This window comes from Fringilla coelebs, assembly GCF_963513975.1.
Source record: "Fringilla coelebs genome assembly, chromosome: 6".
NCBI lineage: Eukaryota > Metazoa > Chordata > Aves > Passeriformes > Fringillidae > Fringilla > Fringilla coelebs.
The window spans coordinates 20,555,302-20,576,735 of NC_140034.1; the positions used below are offsets into that span (position 1 = coordinate 20,555,302).

At 34.0% G+C, this 21,434-nt stretch overlaps 1 protein-coding gene across 1 annotated transcript in view; it reads left to right on the forward strand.

Moving 5' to 3' along the window:
- The window catches only part of CEP128 (centrosomal protein 128), a gene marked incomplete at its 5' end in the record, with an annotated part of 91,154 nt that overhangs the window by 21,251 nt on the left and 48,469 nt on the right, over positions 1-21,434 (forward strand). The window contains 7 exons of the mRNA XM_084207070.1: positions 928-1,002; positions 2,237-2,372; positions 4,072-4,232; positions 9,397-9,747; positions 12,542-13,192; positions 16,797-16,961; positions 19,752-19,928. Of these exons, the coding sequence (XP_084063196.1) occupies positions 928-1,002; positions 2,237-2,372; positions 4,072-4,232; positions 9,397-9,747; positions 12,542-13,192; positions 16,797-16,961; positions 19,752-19,928 (1,716 nt within the window). The remainder of the gene's footprint in view (positions 1-927; positions 1,003-2,236; positions 2,373-4,071; positions 4,233-9,396; positions 9,748-12,541; positions 13,193-16,796; positions 16,962-19,751; positions 19,929-21,434) is intronic.

A 21,434-nucleotide genomic window follows, 5' to 3' on the forward strand; every position in this document is an offset into this window, starting at 1 on the left:
TCTTTCAAAGATATACCCCTTTATGCTAAGCCTTTACGTAGTGTAGTGTTTTACGTTATGTTGTTCTCTTCATTCCCTTAATGTTGGTCCTGTTTACTTTGCCCATTTGCCAGGCTTTCAACATCCTCCTTGAGATTGCTATCTCAACAATAACAATTTCTGCTGTCAAAACCTCTATTTATTTCCAAGTGGATCTTTGAACTATTTATGGAAAAAGTCAAAAAATATTTTGAAGCTTTTGCTTTAGTTTCTTTTTTTTTTTCATGGTCATCGGTTTGATGACTATTTCTGATTACACATTTTGAATACTATGGTTTTAGGAAAACTTTCAGTTTTATGAAATTTAGGGCACTTCAATTTTTTAGTCATCATGTTTCCAGAATAATTCAAATACACCATCTTGCACAACACAGAAGCCCCACAGATTTTACCAATTACAGTTCTACCAATGTGTGTCATCTTTAACACTTCTAAGAATAAACTATTTACCAAAGGTCACCTAAAATACTAAGTCATTTTTAATTTTGAGCTTGAAAGTATGTTTCAAATCCAGGGACAATGTTTTTGAAACTTTGTTAAAACTTATCTTCCATTTTTTTGCTTTTAACCCAGTAAAAATTTGGTTTTGTGATTTCGTTTTGGATAATATAAATTATTTTGTATCTTTATGTGATGTAGAATATTGCACAAAAATTATAGACTGTAAGTAAAATTCTCTTCATGTAATTTAAATAAATATTGCAGGGATTTAGTACAAATGAAGGTTTGCTTAAAATTTTGAACAAATAAAAATACTGTGTATATTATACCAAATTTTAAATAAATGCTCATATGAAAGATTTTGTGTCAAAATTAAATGTTAAAATACACTTTTATATTATGATGCCTACATTGCTTTTCTTTCTTCATCATCTTCTGAAATGAAAGCTTGAGCAGGAATTGGAGCAGTCCCAGAAAAAGTTGAGTGAATCTGAAGGCAGTAGAGAAGCTCTTTTGCATCAGGTAACTGATTTAGTGTGGTAAAAATCCTAAGGTTTTCATATTAAGTTATGTGTGAGTCTTTTTGTTTAATATTCTTATCTCATACTCTGATAAAATTGTTTTATGAAGGAAGACATGAGGTATAGGAAGACAGGTTTAAGTGTGTATGTGGACTGAGCTCGTTATGTTTTTTTTCTTTCCAAACTTTTATGTGTACATGTTCATATGTATTAATTATAGTAGTGATAGTAATGGTATGTTTTCAGTACATAAACACATTTTGTGAAATTTCCTTTCATGATACGCTTTAGAACTTTTCCTATATTAGTAATCATTGTTCTGCAAAGCTTATGCTATAATTGGTGAAATGAGATAAATCAATGACCTAGAAGTATTTGCTACAATGTAACATGCAATAAAAGTAAATAAATACCTGAAAAAGTATCTAAAGTGTGCTTTAAATAATAGCTATTAGTGCATGTATTATTAAACTTAAAATTTGTAGGAATTTGGATTATAACTTTAGAAAAAAGTCCTTTCTCCTAAATATTTTTCCTTTACAGGGGCTGAAATAAAAAGACTGAAATAACTAGGGAGGGGGCAATTGACATTCTCATCTTTTAACATTACTTGCTTGTCTTGTGTATCTAGCAGAAGCTTGAGTTAGCTACATTACTGTTCTGAATTTAAATCATTGTGAATGGCATATAGAGTAATACGAATTAGAGGTATTTTTCTTCAATTCAACTTTAGCATGTTTGATTTTCTCTATTTTCCTACATGTTGTCATCTTTGTAAGTGCTATACTATATATGATAGAAAGGAAAAGTGTGAAGACCCCTGTGTTTCTTATGAATAAATACATTGTATTTTTAAGGAGCACAATTTAAATAAAACATACTGTTTATTAAATGTGGATAGACATTTTCACTAGATATGAAAAAAGACAATTGCAGCATAAAATATGGTAGCATTTTGTTTGGTCTAGAGAAATTAGTGCTCACCTGTGGTCAACATAAATTAAAAGGTTTCCTTTAATTTTGAATAATCAATTTGTGGCCTCTAAGGAAGTAGTTTGTCTTTTTATTTACCATCTGCAGTACTCTCAACATGTATTGATAAATTTTTTTTGTGTATAATATTTTTCTTTTTAGCGTTTAATAGAAGTATGGTATTTATGGTTTTTGTTCTGTTTTTCATTCAACTTTTGATGTATATATCCTTTTATATATACACTTTTGTGCATATATTTTAGATTGAGGACCTTCGTTCTCAGCTTTTGAGAGCAGAAGAAGACCGTGTAGAATTGCAACATCAAATCTCATATGCTGCTATGCATCACCGCCAGAGCTATCAGGAGGCACAAGATGATGACAGGAGAATTAGAGCAGGTACAACTAATATTTTGCACTGGAGACCTGCAAGCTAGTTAGTAGGCATGGAGATTAATTTTGTCTCAGAGTTGCAGTCTAATTCTTCTATTGTTTTGACAAAACCAGCCAATTAATTCCTCAGATTTAAGTTAATATGTATTGGCACCTAAATACTAACAGACGAATAGCAATGACAGTTAATTTATGATAAAATATTTTGATTTGCATGGTTAAAAAATGAGACAATTTTAGCAAACTGAATAATGTTTTTACAGAAGAAAAATGTGTATTATTTTTAAGTAATAATTTTCCAGAAACATGCATTTCAGTCCATTTGCAGTTTGCATTCTGCCATCTTGAAAATCGTAAGAGTCATTGATTAAGTAGTTAATGAGGCTGATGACTTTCTGGTAAAATTTCTAAGCAACATGTTCCTGAGGGGTTAAGAAAATTTTTCCATATGATACAGTCAAGGCTTCTGTTTGCACTATGTTAGAGTTTTAGAGTTGAAATAGTTTTATGTAGAAGACAGATACTTTAAACAATTTCAATATATAATTGCATATTAAATTACCATTTTAGCAAGGTCTTCAATTAATTGCTAGTTATCTATCTGTATTTAAACTTTTCAAACATAATCGAATAGGCATTAGAGAAAGTCTTTATCTTTCTCCTTATTACCATAGCAATGTATTACTCAAGGTAATAGAGAAACAGTGACTCTATTCTAGAGTCCAGTGTCTGTGGAACTATTTAATTGGTTTGGATAATGACATATTTTTGTATTTTTGTGCTTCAGCTTCTGAATTATCTTGGTTTTTAAAATAGGACTCTCACTCTGTATTTTACAAACCTCATACAGAGCACTTGGAAATGGGCTTAGCTTCAGAACTGTAATGCAAAATAATAATTTCAATCATGTTTATGTATCTGCTTAAAAGTTAGTTTATTTGAAGCAATATGCCTTTCATATTAATAACAGCATATTTTAACTTTCCTATTGATCTTATAAATCAAAACAGATGTAAAAATACGAAGAAAATAAAAATGTACTGGAACTGTTAAAATACATGCATATATTTATATAATTTTTGCTGTTGTGTTTCACCTTGCTGTGTTATTCCTGTTTCGTTGAAGATATATGGGAAGAAGACAAGTAGAGGATTTTTTTCCTTTTGCCTCTAGTAGTTATTTATGACTTAAGACCTTTGAATTTCTGATTGAGAGAATTTATAGCTTACTCTTATCAAAATCTTTGGTTGCAGTTTCAGGATTCAGACATAAAATTTGCAGATAATGTGAATTTCAAAATGGGAGGTGTTACTCTGGGGAGATAAAACCTTGGCCTTGAAGCTGATGGCCAAATTTCATTTTCACCAGAACTTTCCCACTGTTTCTTCCATCCTATTTTATTTTATTCAGTTTTGCTGCAGCTTTGGTTGTTTTGGTTGGCTTTTTATTTGAGGGGAGCAGCTGTATGCAGGGGGAAGAGTGGGAACCCCTATAAAATGATGGAAAAGTACTGTTTTTTTCTGTTATTAAAATGTTATTAGCTTATGATACAGGTATACAATTTTTCACAGATATTTTGGTGAAAATCAGTAGTTGTAGAATAGTCTCAAGTGGAGAAACAAATTGCCAAAAATTGAGATAAAATTAATTTACCATGAGTTGGTATTTCTACTGAATGTGTTGCTCTGGTCTTGCTGTTTTACAGTAGCTGAAAGATATGAGAGAGAGAAGCAAGATCTAGAGAAACATATTTTGGAACTTAAAACAAAGCTGAGTCATAATGCTGTAATGTCAGAGGTAGAAGAACTGAAGAGATGTATAGAGCGTAAGGACAAGGAGAAAGCACAGCTTGTAATGCACATACAGGTAAGTTGGGTTTTGCTGCTTTTTGCTTGGTGGTATTTTTATTTTTTAAATAATTTCTCATCTGTTTAACATTAGGTGATGCATCAGATTAGGGATTAACCTTTAAATCTAAGAGTAACTGTCATGCTCATTATTTATTGTGTAAAGAACTTTGAAAAGTGATTTGAGTTTGCCAACTTTTTTCTCTCCCATGTAATACCAAAAAAGGTATTTGCTATTGTCCATGATTTTATGGTTTGGATTACTTCTCTTTCCCATGTGCAAAGAAAAGTCGATCTGATTTTATCAGCACTTACCATTAATAATGGTTTTTGGAACTGCTTTTATAAGGTAGTACTTACTTGCTTATTCCCCATTCCATCATTCCTCAGAACTAAAGTTCAACTTTTAATGCCGCTGGCTGGGCTACGGGGTGTACCCAGGAGCTGCATCAAAGCCGGATAGCTCAGCTCTGAGGGGGGCTAATCAGCCCAAGCTGTGCCCCCAGCCTATGCCTTAGCAAGCCTTTAGTGATATACAGCTCAGTGATTATCAGCTCATGAGTGATTTCAGCTCTTTAGGCTTGCTAGGCTTGGCTGGGGCACTCAGCAGGCGCTCGGAAGACCGGGAAAGAGAGGAGAGCGCTGTATGAGGTTCCAAGACGATGTCTTTATTGATCTTCTTCGTAGCTCTTCCACGGAGTGTCTCGAAGGGTCTCAGGGACAGCGGCTCCGACGAGCCGGGCAGAAACAGGGGTTTATATAGGGTTAGGGAGGATTGAGAATTGTCCAATGGTAAGGGTTAAAGGAAAGTGACCTATAGCTTTACAGAGAGATAAGTCAGGGTCCGAGAGCGGGAGAGAGGGGCTCCTTTTGTCCAGTCATCCTGACTCAGCATTCTGTCTCTGAATGCCAAGGCAGGTTCGCAGGGCCTGTGCCTGCTACAAACTTTAAAAATTGAGGTACCTTGTTCTATGAGAGATTGTAGTAGTGTAACAAAAGTAGGTCACAATTTCCCTTTTTTTGGTAATTAAATGCAATATAATAATTTAATCATAAGTATTAGTAGTCTTCTGTATGGTAAGCATATCATAATGTTTAATGTGATTCTCTATGAGAAGGATAAGAGCAGCCTTTTGTACTGGAATTTTAGTTACAAGACTTTGACCATAACATGAGATCTAAGTAGGCAGTAGCCTTCTTATTTAAGATGGGAAATTTCTGTAGTTCTTGCTCTTGTCTTGATTTGTCACTGGTAGTAGAATGCCTGAACAGTAACAATTTTCTTCTGTCTTCTTTGACTGTCTGGAGAAAAGAGTTTGTTTGCAAAACCATGTGTGTTATTTCAGTAGTCAAGGACTTCACTTTTTGTTCAGCTTGTATTTTGGCATTCTGTAAGCAAAGGATTTTGTATGTATTTTCCTAATGAAGGTACTTATCTATGAAATGATATTGCATCACTTTGGAAATTCAATTGTAGGAATTTATTTTTTTGTCTTCATAGATTTGCAGGACTATACTCTTTGGTTTACTTCTCATACTCCTTTACCTTGTCTGCTTCTCTGCTGATTTAAATCAAACTAATACATCAAATGACATTTGGAAAAAAATGGCCTTCTCAAAATAAGTTCCTGCGTGCTTTATGAAATTTGGTCATTGAATAGGTTTAAAAAGACCTAAAGTGTTTCTGTAGAGGGTAAGATGAGCAGAACTCATTTCCTGGTGTCCATCAGCATTTGTATTCTAGCTGGTCAATAAAACCCATGACTAACTGTGAAAACATTCTGGTTTTTTGTTTTTTTCTGCCTGAGAAACTAATTATTTTGGTGACAGGAATTAATGGGGTAAGAACCCACATAAAACCAATTATTTTGAACTTCTGGTTGTAGAACATGCTTTCTTAAGGGTCAGAATGATTTTATAATACTAATTTCCTGCCCTGAAAATACTCATGCAATAGTGCTCAGTTGGGGTCATTGTCATTTCTCTGAGTTAGAAATCTTTGACTTCCCTCATTTTCTCAACAGAAAATACTTTGTACTTCTTATCTGCTTCCCACTGCCTTTCTCCTACAGGGGCAGTAACAGGAAAATAGTTAGTGTGTTTTTCTTTTAATGAGACATCAAGGAATGCAAGGATGTGAATTTCTAAACTTGTGTACTAACAAAGCATTTTGTCAAGCCTGTTCTAACAGCTGCTCCTATCAGATAGTCTGATTCCCAGTTGGAAGTGACCAGTCATGTTTGACTTGGGTGTGATTTATCTTTGTTTAGTGGGAGAATCTAACTTGGCTCTGATGTACATGTGATACTAGAAATTTCTTTTGATTTATTAAAATGTCATTGTTTGCAACAATTTGAGTTGTGTGCGTTGTACATTTAGCCTCCAACAGTTGCCATAAAATCACAGTGTGATGTAAAATGCAGAGGATGAAAAAGGTTAAAATATATTCTTAAGCTCATGTTTAGAAGTGAGTTCAATCTTAAATTAGTTTTTAAATATAATATTTATTTCAGCTACTCTAGTTTATGTAAGGGAGCGATTGTGAGATCTTCCAAATGTTTACAACTATCTTAAATACATTTTTCTGCATGAAGCCAAATAGATACGGGCTTGTTGTGGCTGACTACTAAGATTTAACTATTATGACTAAGAAATAGTGCACAAATTGCAAAGATGCAATACCCTACTTTCTCGAAAAGTGTTTTTAGACTCTCTAGAGTCTCTTTGACTTTTTTAGCCTGGGAACTTGTTTGATTTACTAATTACTCTTCATTTGGCTTTGGTGTTAGTATTCTTATAGTATTGTCCAGTACAGCAGTCAGTTTGTTAAAATATTTCAGTTTTTCTGAGGGAAAATTATTGATATGTTTAATTAATGTTAGAATTCTTCAGTAATATAAATATTTCAGTTTTATAAATAGATTCATATTCTCACTAAAATTTACTTTTACTTTTTCTACTACAAATGAAGCTATTAGCCAATTAAATGCCAATAGTGCAAGCCCTTGTAGATCAGAAAGAGTTTTGGCAACTGCAGCCATGTTAATACAGAAATACACATTTATTGTACATAACTAGGAATTCAGAAGTACAGATCAGTCCATTTGGGACTCCTGTTTGAAACAGAGTGTGGAGATACTTTCTCTATCCTCTTGCTTTACAGAGTTGGCTTCATGAAATATTGACTTGCTATGATGCTGTTTTCTACCTGATTTCAACTATTGGCTTAACTGTGCTGGCTTAACTTTTTTAAGCAAAGTGCAAACTCTTTGCTAAGGTTTATCTTATTTACACATATTGTAAAAATAAAACATTAAAAGTCACTTTATATTGGTACATCCATGTCAAAATCTGATTTTCCTCCTCATGCAAATAGTTCGTGTTGATAAATTAGTTGCAAGGTAAATATCTAAAACAAATGTTCCTCTTTTTTATTATACTGTAAATCAATAAATTGGAGGTTGATTTACTTCTACACGATAAGAGGAATGTTTACAGTTAATTGAATGTTATTTTATGTGTTTCAGATTAGACTCATATTTCATTAAAAAGTTTGTGGGAGCGGTAGTTTTGTTAATGAAGTGTGTACTCTGGGGAAATTATATATAACTAGTTTTTAATGGTGTAGCGTTGAGTACTGCATTAATTTAGTCTGACATCCTCTATGGTGTCTCCAGAAAGACATGAAATAGGAAGTGATAAAAGTATGTGTAATCACATGACTGAAAAAATGATGACCCATTTTTAGAAAGTCTGTGGAACAGTAAATGTAATATCTGATTGTATTTTATGAGGCTATTTTTAACTTCTGCTATACTCAATTTAAGTCTTTGTCTTTAAAGAAGTATTGTAATCTGTTTTCATTGGAAATTAAGCTTGTTTTGATTAAAATTTTTCTAGTTGTAGCTTATGAGCTTGTTTTGGTTATCTTTTTAGTACAGCAAATGCCATCTCAAAGAGATTGGTACAATTTACTGCCTCCTAGGAGGTGTTGGCCTGGTTTGGATGGAGGAAAAAACCCCCAAACAAACAAACTGACAAGGAGAGAGCCCTTACCAAGCAACCCAAGTCTCCCTCCTTCCCCCAGCCTTGTGGAAGTATCTGTCTAAATGGTCATTCTATATCCATCTGTAAAGTTGCCCATTCTTTCATAGATAAAATACTTTTCCCTTGTCCGTTCTGAATTGTGATCTGTTTATTTCAGGCTACATCCACTGTTTTTTTTCAGTCATTCAGAAATCTAACCCTCTTTAAAATATTTCAATCCTCTGAGGCTTGATAATATGTTTCACTGGCTATAGATCAGGTCTATCAAATTTATCTTTCATTACTGAAGAAGCTGAATGGTATGAAAGCAGTCTAAATAGTCCAAAATGCAGAATACTAATGTGAATTTCTGCGTGATGATCTCAGTAAAATACAATTTTGCTATTGGACTTTCAAAAACTGATTTCTGAGCATGTCCTTCCAGAAGATGTATGGGCACTATTATTCCTGAGTTTCTTATGAGTCTGTTCAGAGGAATATGATTTGAGAAATGCAGCATCTTATTTTTAAAAGGTGTGTTTTCAATTTAATTAATTTTTGAAAGGCTTATATATGCTTCTTACATTTTCAAGCATCTTTGCACTTTGTTCTAGAAGCATTTACCAAGCTACTGTATTCTCTTTGTATTCAGTACTATTAAATATACCTTTATTTAGCACACTTGCTTTCATAAAGGCAACCAGCATAAAACTGGGTAACAATTTGCTCATAAACTATAAATTCCACTAGTTGTGGTGAATGCTGTTTTGTCCTTTCCAGTTCTCCTTTTCCTCTCATCTGTTTATATTAATCTCCTTATATCTTACTGTTTGGTTTATTTCTTATTTGTTTAGTGTATAATATATAGCCAATGATTGATCTCAAACTTACAATACAGAAAAATAACAGGAACAACCAGAAGAGGACCAAATGCAGAAAGAATTGAATAGTATGTATTTTATGTCTTTGTTGGAATTCTTCACCATTGCAGAGGGAGACATTCTCTGGGCTAACAGGACTTTCCTTGATAGTCAAGAAGATCTTCTATGCTGTTCATATTTAATAAAAATGTGATTTAATGTTGCTGGATATTGTTTGATAAAGTTTCATACTGCATATCTTTACAGAATATTTGTATTTTGCTATGATGAATCCAGGTGTTAACATCTGACCTGGAAAACAGGGAGAAGCAGCAGGAAAAAATGCTGGACCAGCTAAAGGAGATACAGAATTGCTACAAGGCTTGTGAGAGTCAACGTAGACAAATGGAACTCCAGTCTGCTGAGTTAGCTCAACAGGTTGAAGAGAGTACCAAGGAAGCAGAACGGTACCTCAATGAATTCAAGCACTCAGAGGCACTCAGGCTGGAGATTGAGAAAAAAAGAGAAGATTTGAAGGTGAGAGCCCAGGAAACCATCCGCCAATGGAAATTGAAGTGTAAGAAACTGGATCGTGAGGTAGAAAAGCAAAATCAAACTATAAATGAACTGATGGACAAGAATAGTCAGGTAAGATTTGTTGATTTTTTTTTTTTTGTACCCTTTCCCTTTGTTTCAAAAATAAAGAGAAGGATTTTACATGCAAACTGTGACTTAAACTTCATTCCGCTTTAGGTTCTGGACCTCTTCTCTATAATTTTCAGAACTTTTTCTTTGAAAAATAAATTTGAAAATTAATTGTGTAACATTTCTGGGTTTTTTATTTGTCTTTATTTAGTGTGACAGACCACTTATTCCTCTCTTTTTCTTCCTCTAAAGTTTCTCAGGAAAAAACATGGGTTTTTTGGTTTTTGACTTAGAAGAATTCCTTTATTTGTTCAGCTGCTCACACTGTTTTAAACACAAGCACTCACATCAGTGCTAATGTTCATCATCCTCTGTCAGAATAATGGTAGAAACCACCATTCTCTTGGCAATGAGTCTGTGGGTCTCTATTTTCCAGTGGGTTGAAAGTTGCTTGTTTCTATAGTGGCTGATATAGTGCTTAACTCTATGCTGTGAGCTTTTATCTTAATTTACTTGCCTGTTGGGGCAGTCTCTGATATTGTATGGCTTTTGTTTTACAGTGCTGTACTCTCTTTTCACGTATTTTCTCATGGCATCCATCCAGTTTAGGTTACTGGATGTGATGGTCTTGAGATGGCTCCATCCTCTGCTTTGTCTTGCTTAAAGATTGGGGTTTTCAAGGGTTAAATGGGATGCAGTATGGGATGTCTATTAATCATGTATTGTTTCTGATCCAGTAGTGTGTTCTGAGATTGTTATGTGAATGCAGGCATAGTCAAAGCACAGGAGAAGTCACAATTGGGACTATTACTGAGTTGAAATTAATTAAATCTAGCAAATCTAAACTTTGATTCCTGGTGTTGCTATTTCTGTCCTATTGCCTATCATATTCCTTAGTTTGTATTATTTATTCCTCTTTCCATGCTTCAACATTTCATGGCTTTAACAATTCATTCTATAGTAATCTTGTATTTGTTAGCCTTAGCACTTGTCTGGGAAAGTAAGATTCTCAAAGATTTAAGAAGATGATCGATCTTGCCTGAGAAAATAGAGGTTGTAAAGAGAGGAAGAAAACCTGAATAATTTCAAAATCATGGGTGTATATCAAATGGACAAATAAGAAGCAAAAAGTAGAAACAAATTGTGAATAAGAAGCAGTAGCTTCCAAAAATGTTTTGGAATCACTGTTCATGTAAACACATAGGCTGGTCTTTGTAGGGGCACTTGATAACACTGTCCACATTGACATTTGCTTTGTTATGTAAGATTCCTTGATATGGATTTTATCTCTTTTTATGTGGCAAGTATATTCACATGCTAAATGCCGTGGTTAAACTTTGGCTTAAGCTCCATTTAAGAAATGCTGTCAGTATTTGTTCTTTTAAAGTTGTGACCATCCTGCCAGTAAGTTTGTGGTAATTGTCACTGGTGAAGAAAATTTATTTTAAGATATAGAAGATCAAACGAACTGTGTGTCATTATGAAGGAGAAAAAAGTACAAATGATGTTTCATGTTCTCAATATAAAGTTGGTAAACAGTTTACTTATAGGGATATAATCAATCTAGATGCAGCATTTAGTATAAACTTGAGGTAATTAGATGAACATAATTTAACTAGCTCTGAAATACAGATAATTAACATCTGAGACAAAAATCTGTAAAAACAATAAAGGAAGAAATGACAGTTTGTTGTCTTTTATTTCTGTTCGAAGACTTCAAAGGGTTGATGGAAAATTTTCAAAATTGGGTTGCAATCATAGCTTGCAATTTTGAGATTTTTGAAATATTGGCAGACTGATGTGCTATAGAAAGATTGTTTAGGTTTCATTCTTCTGGAGTTACTGGGATAATTTTATTGAAGTTTTGCTCATGTGGTTGTCCTTAATATTGTTGACAGTGGAGTTTCTGACATCTTGTGAAACATGTGTTTTTTAAAGTATGTAATGTAGCAAACATACTCAAAGTAACTTACAGGTTGTAGTTTGAAATTTTACTGGAGTTTTGATTTTGTTTGGTTTTTGGTGTTGTTTTGGGTTTTTTAAGCCAAACTCTTCAGTAGAATTACAAGATAGGTTTAGGAGTATCTTTTTGTCTGGTAGGTTTTTCTTCTGTGATTCTGTGGTAATTTTAACATGAAATATATCAATGTTGGAAAAAACACCCAAGCCCTGAAGATCCTAGGAAAACACTGGAATTTTTATTATTTTATTACATTTGATTGATTTCTGTTTGGGAGATGATGTCGTTATTTCTTAGCCTTGATGCATAAGTGAGCCAAGCTTTTAACTGCTACTAATTAATCTACTGGGCATAATTTCAAAAGTAAGTTAAACTCGGTATACTTTCTATGTAATATTTTAGAAAATAAACAAAATAAGTCAGCATATGGAAAGGACTGTAGGCACAGTGTATATGTCCAGTAGTCATCCGTGTATGCTGCTCCATTACTCTATGACCTCATTTTCTCCATCTTGCTATTTGGAGGAACCAATAAGGAAACACTTCTCAGTCTGCAAAGAGAGAGTGTGAGAAGCAGAGAATTAACCAGAACTATCCCTATTTAGAAAGCTATATTATTTAAGGACAAGTCCAAGTTTGAGATTGCACATGTTCTGTGTGTAAATTTAAAGAAACAGTAAGTCCATTTGAACTGAGTTCATAGCAAGCAAAAATTTTATTTTTTTGCATACATATGTTAATTGTTCCATAGACATTCCTGATGTCTAAGGACATCCTTCCAACAATTGTCTTTAATTACTTCAGATTAGAATGGATTTTTTTTTTTTTCTTTCCTAGGCCCTTAAAGAAAAAGATGATCTCAAAAGTCAGCTTCTCTCAGCTATAAACCAAATAGAAAACCTGCGGAAGGAGCTGAATGATGTGCTTACAAAGAGAGCCCAGCAGGAAGAACTCCTCCACTGTAAAGAGGTAAAACTGAATGAAATGGAGTCACACCAGGTATCTCTTGAAGAAGAGATCAAAGAAGTTCAAGGTACTGTAAAAAAATTGGAGAATGAGTTGAAAAAGCAAGTCTTTCTACAAAATCAAATGCAAGCTGAGAAGGAACACTTGAAGACAGAACTTGCAACTATTAACTTGTTTCATAAAAAAGACCAAGAACGACTTCTAGAAATGCAAACAGATGTAAAACATTTAAGCGCTGTACGTGTGGAACTAACAAACAGAATTGCAGAAGAGGAGAAAGCCAAAAAGGAATTACTTAAGAGCCTCTCAGACCTCCAGAAACAGCAGGAATCTGGTCATGAAGAGATGATTTCAGCTAACAGGCAGCTGAAGATGGAAAGAGAAATTCACCAACAGGAGTTGGCAGATCTTAGATCAGAGTTACAAAATGTGAAAATCAAACATGAACAAAATGTTCAAGAACTCACAAAACTCCTTAAACAAGAAAAAGATGATGCAGAGGCTCAGATTAGAACGCTAAAGGTACTTATTGTGAAGAATTCCAATGTCAGACTTTCCCCCTTCTCCCACACACCCCACACACAGCCCCTGCCAATTGAATGATGAAGGTAGTAAAGCATGGGCTTTAAAGCACTTAACACACATGTTATGGCAAGCCATTGTAAAAGTTTAAAGTTCAGGGTAAAAGTGTTACCAGTTTTAGGTCAAAATCTTAGTTCAAAAGTAGTAAAATAGATATGATCAAAATAAAGGGAAATAGATGATGCTGTAATGTTTTAATATGGCAGGTAGGTGAAGTCCCAAGTGACTGGGAAGGGGGAAGCATTGTACCATACAGTCACCCCAGGACGCCATCTTTTAAAAGAGTAGAAAGGGAGGACTGTGGGAGCTACTGGCCTGTCAGCCTTTTCTCTTTTCCTGGGAAGATCATGGAACAAAACCTTTAAGAAACTACACTAAGCTACAGGGAGGACAGGGAGATGATTTGAGGCAGTCAGCACAGCTTCACCAAGGGCAAGTCCTGTCTGATGTACCCAGTGGCCTTCTCTTATGGAGTGTCTACATCAGGGGACAAGGGAAGGGCTACAGCTGTCATTTATCTGGACTTTTGTAAAGTGTTTGACACAGTGCCCCACAACACCCTTCTCTCTAAATTGGAGAGAGATGGATTTGATGGGTGGACTCTTAGATAGATAGTAAATTGGCTGAATGGTCACATTCAGAGGGTTGTGGTCAGTGGCTGAGTTCAGATGGAGTGCTGATGTACAGCAGTGATGAGTGATGTCCCTCAGGGATCTGTGTTGGGGCTAGTGTTTAGTTATGTCATGTATCATTCATGACTTGATAATCATTCTTAAGCAATTTGTAACATAGAAACCTTTAAGTGAAGAAAGCAATAAAAAAGCCCCTAGGTGGTTTTTAGTAGAAGGATAATTAATATCAAATATTTTGACAGCAGTGCTTAACATTGGAGACCTAATTTTTAGTGTGTATATCATTATTGAAGTGGTCTGTCCAAAAGTGTTTTTTTCTTTGGCAATGACATTGAAATTAAGAGTGTACATTTGATATCAAGTGGAAAGAAGGAACGTGTATTCTGGATGCTAATAAATAAAAATAAGTTGACTGGGACTGCGTTTTTCTATGAAACAGCAAATCCTACAGTTAGGACCTTTTTAATTTTACTGATTGTGACCCTAAACAGAGTATTAAAAAAATTCACTTCCATACTTCATTTACAGTTCCATGACTTCCCCAGAATCCTAAATTGACATACATTTTTAAAGAGCAGAAGGTTTGAGGGAGATGAATTTTCTAAGATATTATAATAGGCAATTTTTTTAGAATTGTACACAATGATAATGCACAAGATTCTTTTGATTAAGAGACTGAAAATGAAACAAAATAGAGAATCATATGCATCTCTAGGAAGATCTGATGAGAACATGTCATCCTGTAGGTGATTTAGTTACTTTTTGTCTGAACTCATCGTTGCATTGCATTTGGGTTTTTTTAGCCTATTATTTTTTTTCAAGCTGCTAAGATTTTGTGTCTAGCAACCAGCTGTCTTTTACAGTAATAATTGACCTTATTTATGCCCCAGCTGTGTCTAACCTTTGTAACTGTTTTTGGAAAGGAATATAACATATCCTGTCCAAAGATAGTTAAAGCTTTAAAAATAAAGGTTGGTTGAGAGAGACTTGAGAAGTGAAGGGAAATTTAATATAGTTGTAGAATCCAAAGCCTTAAACTTAAAGAGGATGCATTTATGAGTTACTTCCAGGAAATCAAGGGTAGACAGTCCTGTGTTTAGAGAACTAACTTCTGCATAGATTGTAAAAAGAAGTGATTTTTTTATTTTAGTTGTTCTTTCCTTTCTTGCCTATTCTGTATGGTACTTTCTGCCCCACTTTTGCCTGGTTTTCTGTAGTGCAGCATTGGATTGAAAAATTATTAAGTAGTTAAGGATTTTTTGGGGTAATAGGAAGGTACCATAAAAATATTGTATGATGCAAGAGAACTGGAGAAGAACATAGTTTTCTGAGATACCAGTTAAGAAGGATCTTACTGTTTCATTACTGAGGTTCTGATGTTTAAACTTTTAATTTGGTTTCTGCTAGAACATCCTAAAGGATTCCCAACCAATGCCTCTACAATGTCTTATTATATTTAAGAGGATTGATAAGCATAGGAATTCAAGTGGTTTGCTTAATGATCCCCATTTGGCTTTGTGCTCCAAAGCTGCAGATCTGTCGCCTAATTTTAATATGTGCCCTCATTTGCTTTAAAAACATGCTTGTTTTTTTAGAATGATGACATACAAAATTTCCTACTTCCTGACAGTATGGAAATTTTTGAAGTATTAATTTTTAATCTAAACTTATATAGAGATATGTATCTGTACATATAAAATTGTGGATATGTGTATATTTCTCTTTAAATTATTTTCTATACATTTTCCAATTGTGCCATCCATTTTTTTCCTGAAGATTATGAAATGTTGAAATTGGGTTCAATAAAGATCAATTAAATTATAGTCATATCTACCATCTTGTCCGTACTGGAAGTTATTAACTTTCTCTTCTGTGTCTCAGGGGTAATATAGGTGAGGGATTTTTTTCTTGGATTCCCTCCATCTGCATAGATATTATAATGCAATTACCTTTAGTAGGAACCGAAAAGTTGATTTTTATAAGCATAATCACAGAAAATGTTTTGGGCATTGCAGGGTTGTCTTTGTGGTCTTAAGTCTTTGTAGACTGTGAATGCCAAAATTCTTTCTCAAGTTGTCCTTTGGAAGAGTTTTTGTAATCTGTTTAGTGTCTAAATTAGTGTCTAGATCTAGTGTCTAAATTAATTCATAAAACTTGTGTAATTGTGAAATAGAATTTTTGCTTTTCCTCAGAAAGAAATTTACTTCACAAGTTTATTTTTGTGTTTAACTGCATCCCGCACTTCATCTAATATGAAACTGGTTTTGAGGAATGTGTGTGTTAATTTGCTTCTTTGTTGTATTTTTAAAAATTTTCTAGATATTGTAGAGCGTTTCTCAAATCTTTCATTTTTAGTCAATTATTTTTTTCACTGGAATATACATTATTTACTCATTGTTTTGGGGCTTTCTATATCCTTACATGTTATCTTCATTTTTCTCTGCAAAGTTTCATGAGTAGCATTAATTGTACAAAGTAATAGCACTAAACCCTCACAAATCTAGAACTTAAAAATACTAGATCTTTGCTGTTGTTTCCTTGCAGATATAAATTTAGCATTGGTTCCTGAAATTAAATGAGTTTTAGACTTTCTGATTCCAAATTATTTTAGTAATGGAAAAGCTGCATAAATACTAGGCTTCTCAGGATGATGTAAGCTGATAAGTGTAGCAGAGCTGAAACGAAGAACCTGAGACTTCTATTTTCTGTTTTTAAAACACTGAATGGTTCTGAAACTCTGTGATGCCTGTTTTCCATGTTCAGATAAGTCATTGCACTTAGTAGAGCTTAATTGAATTTTTTACATTTGTCATTTGGCAATAGCGTTCCACTGATAAAAAACTTTAGAGTTTGGGTGTGTTTTAAAATAACCTATACAGTGACTTTGTAATCTTTTTTCCCTTTACCATCAGATGGAACTTTTAGAAGAGAAAAACATAGTCAAGGCTCAGTGTCGACAACTGGAAAAAATAAAAGTTGAGTGTGATAAATTGACAGAAGAATTAACCCAAAATGAGGAAGAAAATATAAAACTGAAACGGAAATGTGAGTTTGTAAAACAACAACTGGAGAAAAAGGTAAAATTAACTGATTTTAACCATGATTTGTTTCTCTGCTGATAAATACCTAAAATAAATGATGGATTATAGAAATAGGTGGTAAACCTAAAAAACCCCAGCGTGTATGTATTAAAAAATACACCCACTTGTGCTATAGTACATGGTTTGTTTATGAATGAAAGAAGACAAAAATGCTTTGACTGGATTATGAACTGTATCCCTCCAAAGATGTGCTAATATTATTTAGGACTAGAAATATAAATCCTGTTGCTTGCCTGATGTCTAACATAGGCAACTAACAAATGTTTAATCTGCTATTTCTAGTTTTCTTCATATTTTTCTTTAAGATGCAGTGGAGCTATGAATAATTTAGAGGTAATTTGAAGTAGATATGCAATGTATGCATAGTAAAGGAAGTTCTAAATAATTTTGGGGTGGAGGATTTTTGGTTTTTTGGGGTTTTCTTTTATAGTACAGAGTTAGAAAAATGTTAAATCTGGCATTTATTTAGCTTGCTAAACTATCAGGATGTGGTTTAAAAGCTCAACTTGTCAGACTAGTAAAAAGTACTTAAAATGAAAATTCAAAAATGTTTTTTTTCTATGTTGGCATTTTAGTTGTATAGTATCTATCATTAAGAAAATGTGTTTATAGGAATGTACGTGGGCTTCTGTAGTCTGTTTTGTATTAGCTCCAACCTTACCTAATATTGGGAAGACACTGAAAAAAAAAAAAAGGAAAAATACCAGAGAAGGTTTTAAGCATGCAATCCTGTGGTCTCAACTGTTGAAGGTAAAGGCAGATGGAGACTTCTATTAGCTTGCATCAATGGTTAACTTAAGAGAATAGTTGCTATTTTGATTTTGTGGATTGTCAAAAGGGATGTTAGAATGGGGGAAATAATACTACTTTTTGAGAAATCTCATGCTAGTGTACAATTGTGGCAACACAGCAGAAGCTTATTTTGTTACAGACCATTTTATTTCTTTTCCATGCTTTTTATACTTTTAATATTCTGTTCTTAATGCAAATACTAATTCAAAGGGGCATAGGTAATATAGCTAGCTTAGATTTATTTTTTTCATGAAAGTGAAGGAGCAGAGCATAATGGTTGGTTTCTTTCCTTTTCCTTCTGTGCTCTTCTGAGTCAGTGACTTTTTTTCTCCTGTAGGCTCTGGATGTAGAATGATAAAGAATGTTGGCACATTCAGAAAATCAAGCAGAGAAGAAGTAAAAAAAAATAAAGTTGTGTTCTGTTTTAGTCATGGTCTTTGGGAATGAACTTTGACATGTGTTGGAATGCATTCAGTGAATAGTGAGGTAACAGAATACAGATACTGGAAATACTACAGTGCAATCTGTAATGCTTTCAGAATACTAGTCTAGGTCAAAACTATTATTTCAACTGCCATCTTTCAGCTCCTGTCTTTATAGTACAGAAATACTGCAACCTGTCCATTTTAAAAAATCTTATGATTTCTTCAGTTTGAAATAACTGCTGTCCCCAGTATTTTTGTATTCATTAAATGAAAAAATCAGACTGCTTAACACGTACTGGTGTTTCACGTTTGCAGGCCACCTACATTAAAAACACCTGTTTTACTAGTAGAAATAAACACCTATATATACATATATATCCTGAAAGGAGATAGCAAGGTGGATGTTGGTCTTGTCTCCCAGTTAGCAAGTGATAGGACAAGAGCAAATAGCCTTAAACTGTGTCAAGAGAGATTGAGATTGGATATTAGGAAAAATTTATTCAGGCATTGGAAATGGCTGGTACATGTGGTGTTCAGGGATATGGTTTAGTGGTGGACTTGGCAGTATGGGGTTTTTAGTTGGACTCTGTGATAACTGAGTTCCAACATAAATTATTCTATGATTCCATATAAATCCCATTCATGGAACTTGGGTGTTAGGCATTACCTAACTCTGCATTGGTGTCTCATAAGAGCAGTGTATGAAGATTTTCAACAAATAGACTTCAAACAGTTTTACCTTGTCATTATGGAGGTCCACAATTAATACATTTTTAAAATCCTTGCGGTTCTCACCATTCTTGGTGCAGCTCAGAGACATTGGAATTTGCCTGTTAAAGTGTTTGCCCTTTGCTGCATTACATCCTCCTGATGTCAGCAGCAGACAGGTGTGTTTCATTTTCACTTATTCTCACAGGATAGGTGTTCCTACACCATTTATAATGCATAATTCAATATTTTGTGTAATCTAGCAGCAGTTTTGTTTGGTTTTATGGCTGCTCTATCATAGATAAAAAAGAAGAGAATCTGAATTTTAGAAACATGTAACATATTTAATAAACTTTCTGACATTAGCTGATAACGTAAAATACTTTCCTCAGTGCCACTCACTCTCCTATGAGATATTCTTTGGGTAGTTTTAGCACACTGACTACCAATAAAATTTTCCTTCTGGGATCTCTTTTCTGATGATAGAGATTATATGCCTACGACAGATTCAGGGCATAAGATAATAATGAGAGTATTTACTCTGGGCTCTTTTTCTGCTCATGAGGAGATTTGTATTAGAACATCTGTTTTTGAGTTTGAAAATAGGCTTTGTGATTGTTGGGTTTGGATTTGGTAGCATTTTCTTCATAACTGGATAATGAGAAGAACCAAGGGAGGAACTTAAAAGTGCTATTAGAAGGTATTTTTTTTTCCATGGCAAGGAGTTGAACTTAGCATGACTGAGTATGGTCTGATGATGAGATTGAATGACACATGGCTGATGACATATATTATTAATGCAATTATTTATCTTTGTTTTGTTTTTCCTTTTTCACTCCAGGAAAAACAGATCAGCAATGAAGAAGATCATTTGAGAAAGATGAGTGAGGCCAGACTGCAGTTTAAAGATCAGCTACGTCAATTAGAAATGGAACAGCAATCCATTCTCTCCATGATAGGAAGTGAAATTGATGCTGCTTGTGAAATCTTTTCTCGGGACTCCATGGAGAAATTCAAAGTAATTCTAAGTTTTAAGTATGCTGCAGGTTTTGTTCTTGATGAAAATTTGTAGTGGAGCTTGTATTCATTGTTTTCACTGTTGCATAGATAATCATTCTAGTAGAATTATGGATATTTAGCTGGTACAAAGGGACGTTGCTATGTATTAGAACAGGATACTATGAGGGACTGTCCATGCATTAATTGGTACTGCTTTTTTTTTTAATTTTTTGAGGAATAGTTCTCCTTTTGATTGTGTGAAAGGACCTTTTATTAGCCAAAATTTTGAGGTAGGTTTTGTTAGGCCATGTTCCTAGAATCGGGAAATCCTTAGGAAGAAACTAAAATGCTTTTAAAACTGGGAGAAAATGAAAGACATTATTTGTTAAAAAATCACTTGGATGCTTTGTTTTTTATGTAGAGAACTGAATACTGAAAATGGAAAAAGTTTATACCTCCCTCTTTTGAGGAGCAGGCCCTTGTATCCAGAAAACTCAGACTCAAATTTTCAGGAAACTTGTAGCTTGCGGGAACTTTTTTTGCTATTTTATTACTTCTGCAACCCCTGTCTCCCTGTAGCTTTTTTTTTGAGCATTCTCATTTGTTCCCCAGGTACAGAAACCACTCTTGATGCCTCCATATGATTCTACATGACTGATCCTCTTAAATCAACATTGTACATTTCTGAGAATAAAGAGAACAGACAGTCCTGACTCAGCTTGTTGCCACACTTACAAGTGCTTGACCTAGTAGCTTTTTAGCCTTAGCTGCAACCTAGAGTACACTCAGATTATGTCTTTTTTATTGTCTTGCTGTTTAAAAAGAAAATACTTTGTAGCTCTTGGTCATTTGACTGGGCTGTGCTGCTTTTGAAATAGATTTTTTTTTTTTTCATGATTGACACCATTTCTCCACTTAAACATGGAGTTGGGGTATTGCAGCACAAAACTAGATGAGACTTCTAAGAAAATATATTTGACAAACAAGCTTTCTCCTCTGTATCCTTACAGATAGGTCTTTTTTTAAATTAAGTTTTATAATCTACTGTAGTTGTCAGATTTTTGATCATTGAACTGTGTGATCCTGGACTTGTTCCTTACCTTGTGAAGATTTTTTGGTTTCTGGATAAGGTTTTGCAGATCCTTGTTTATACAATTCTCCTTGGTTTTTTATCACTGGCCAACTTAAACCAGTTCTGAATGCGAGTTTTTGACTAGACAGTTAATGTGAAAAAAAAAAGTTAGTTTTGTGGTCCTGGTATGAATTATTTTCTTTCTTAAAGGTAAGCATTTTCCTTTATAATATTGTTCCTCTGCCCAGTACTTCAGGTATTGCTAAGGTTTCTGAAGAGTTTCACTCTTTACTTGAAGAAGTTGCCGCTGCAACTTGGGTAAGCAGGAGGAATTTGATGGATAACTTCTCTCAACACAAATATTTAAGCACTAGGCTTAATCTTCCTTGATAAGAAATGTATTTCTTTGATGAATTTCCAGTAAGCAGAAAAGATTTTCTTCCTTCTATGCCT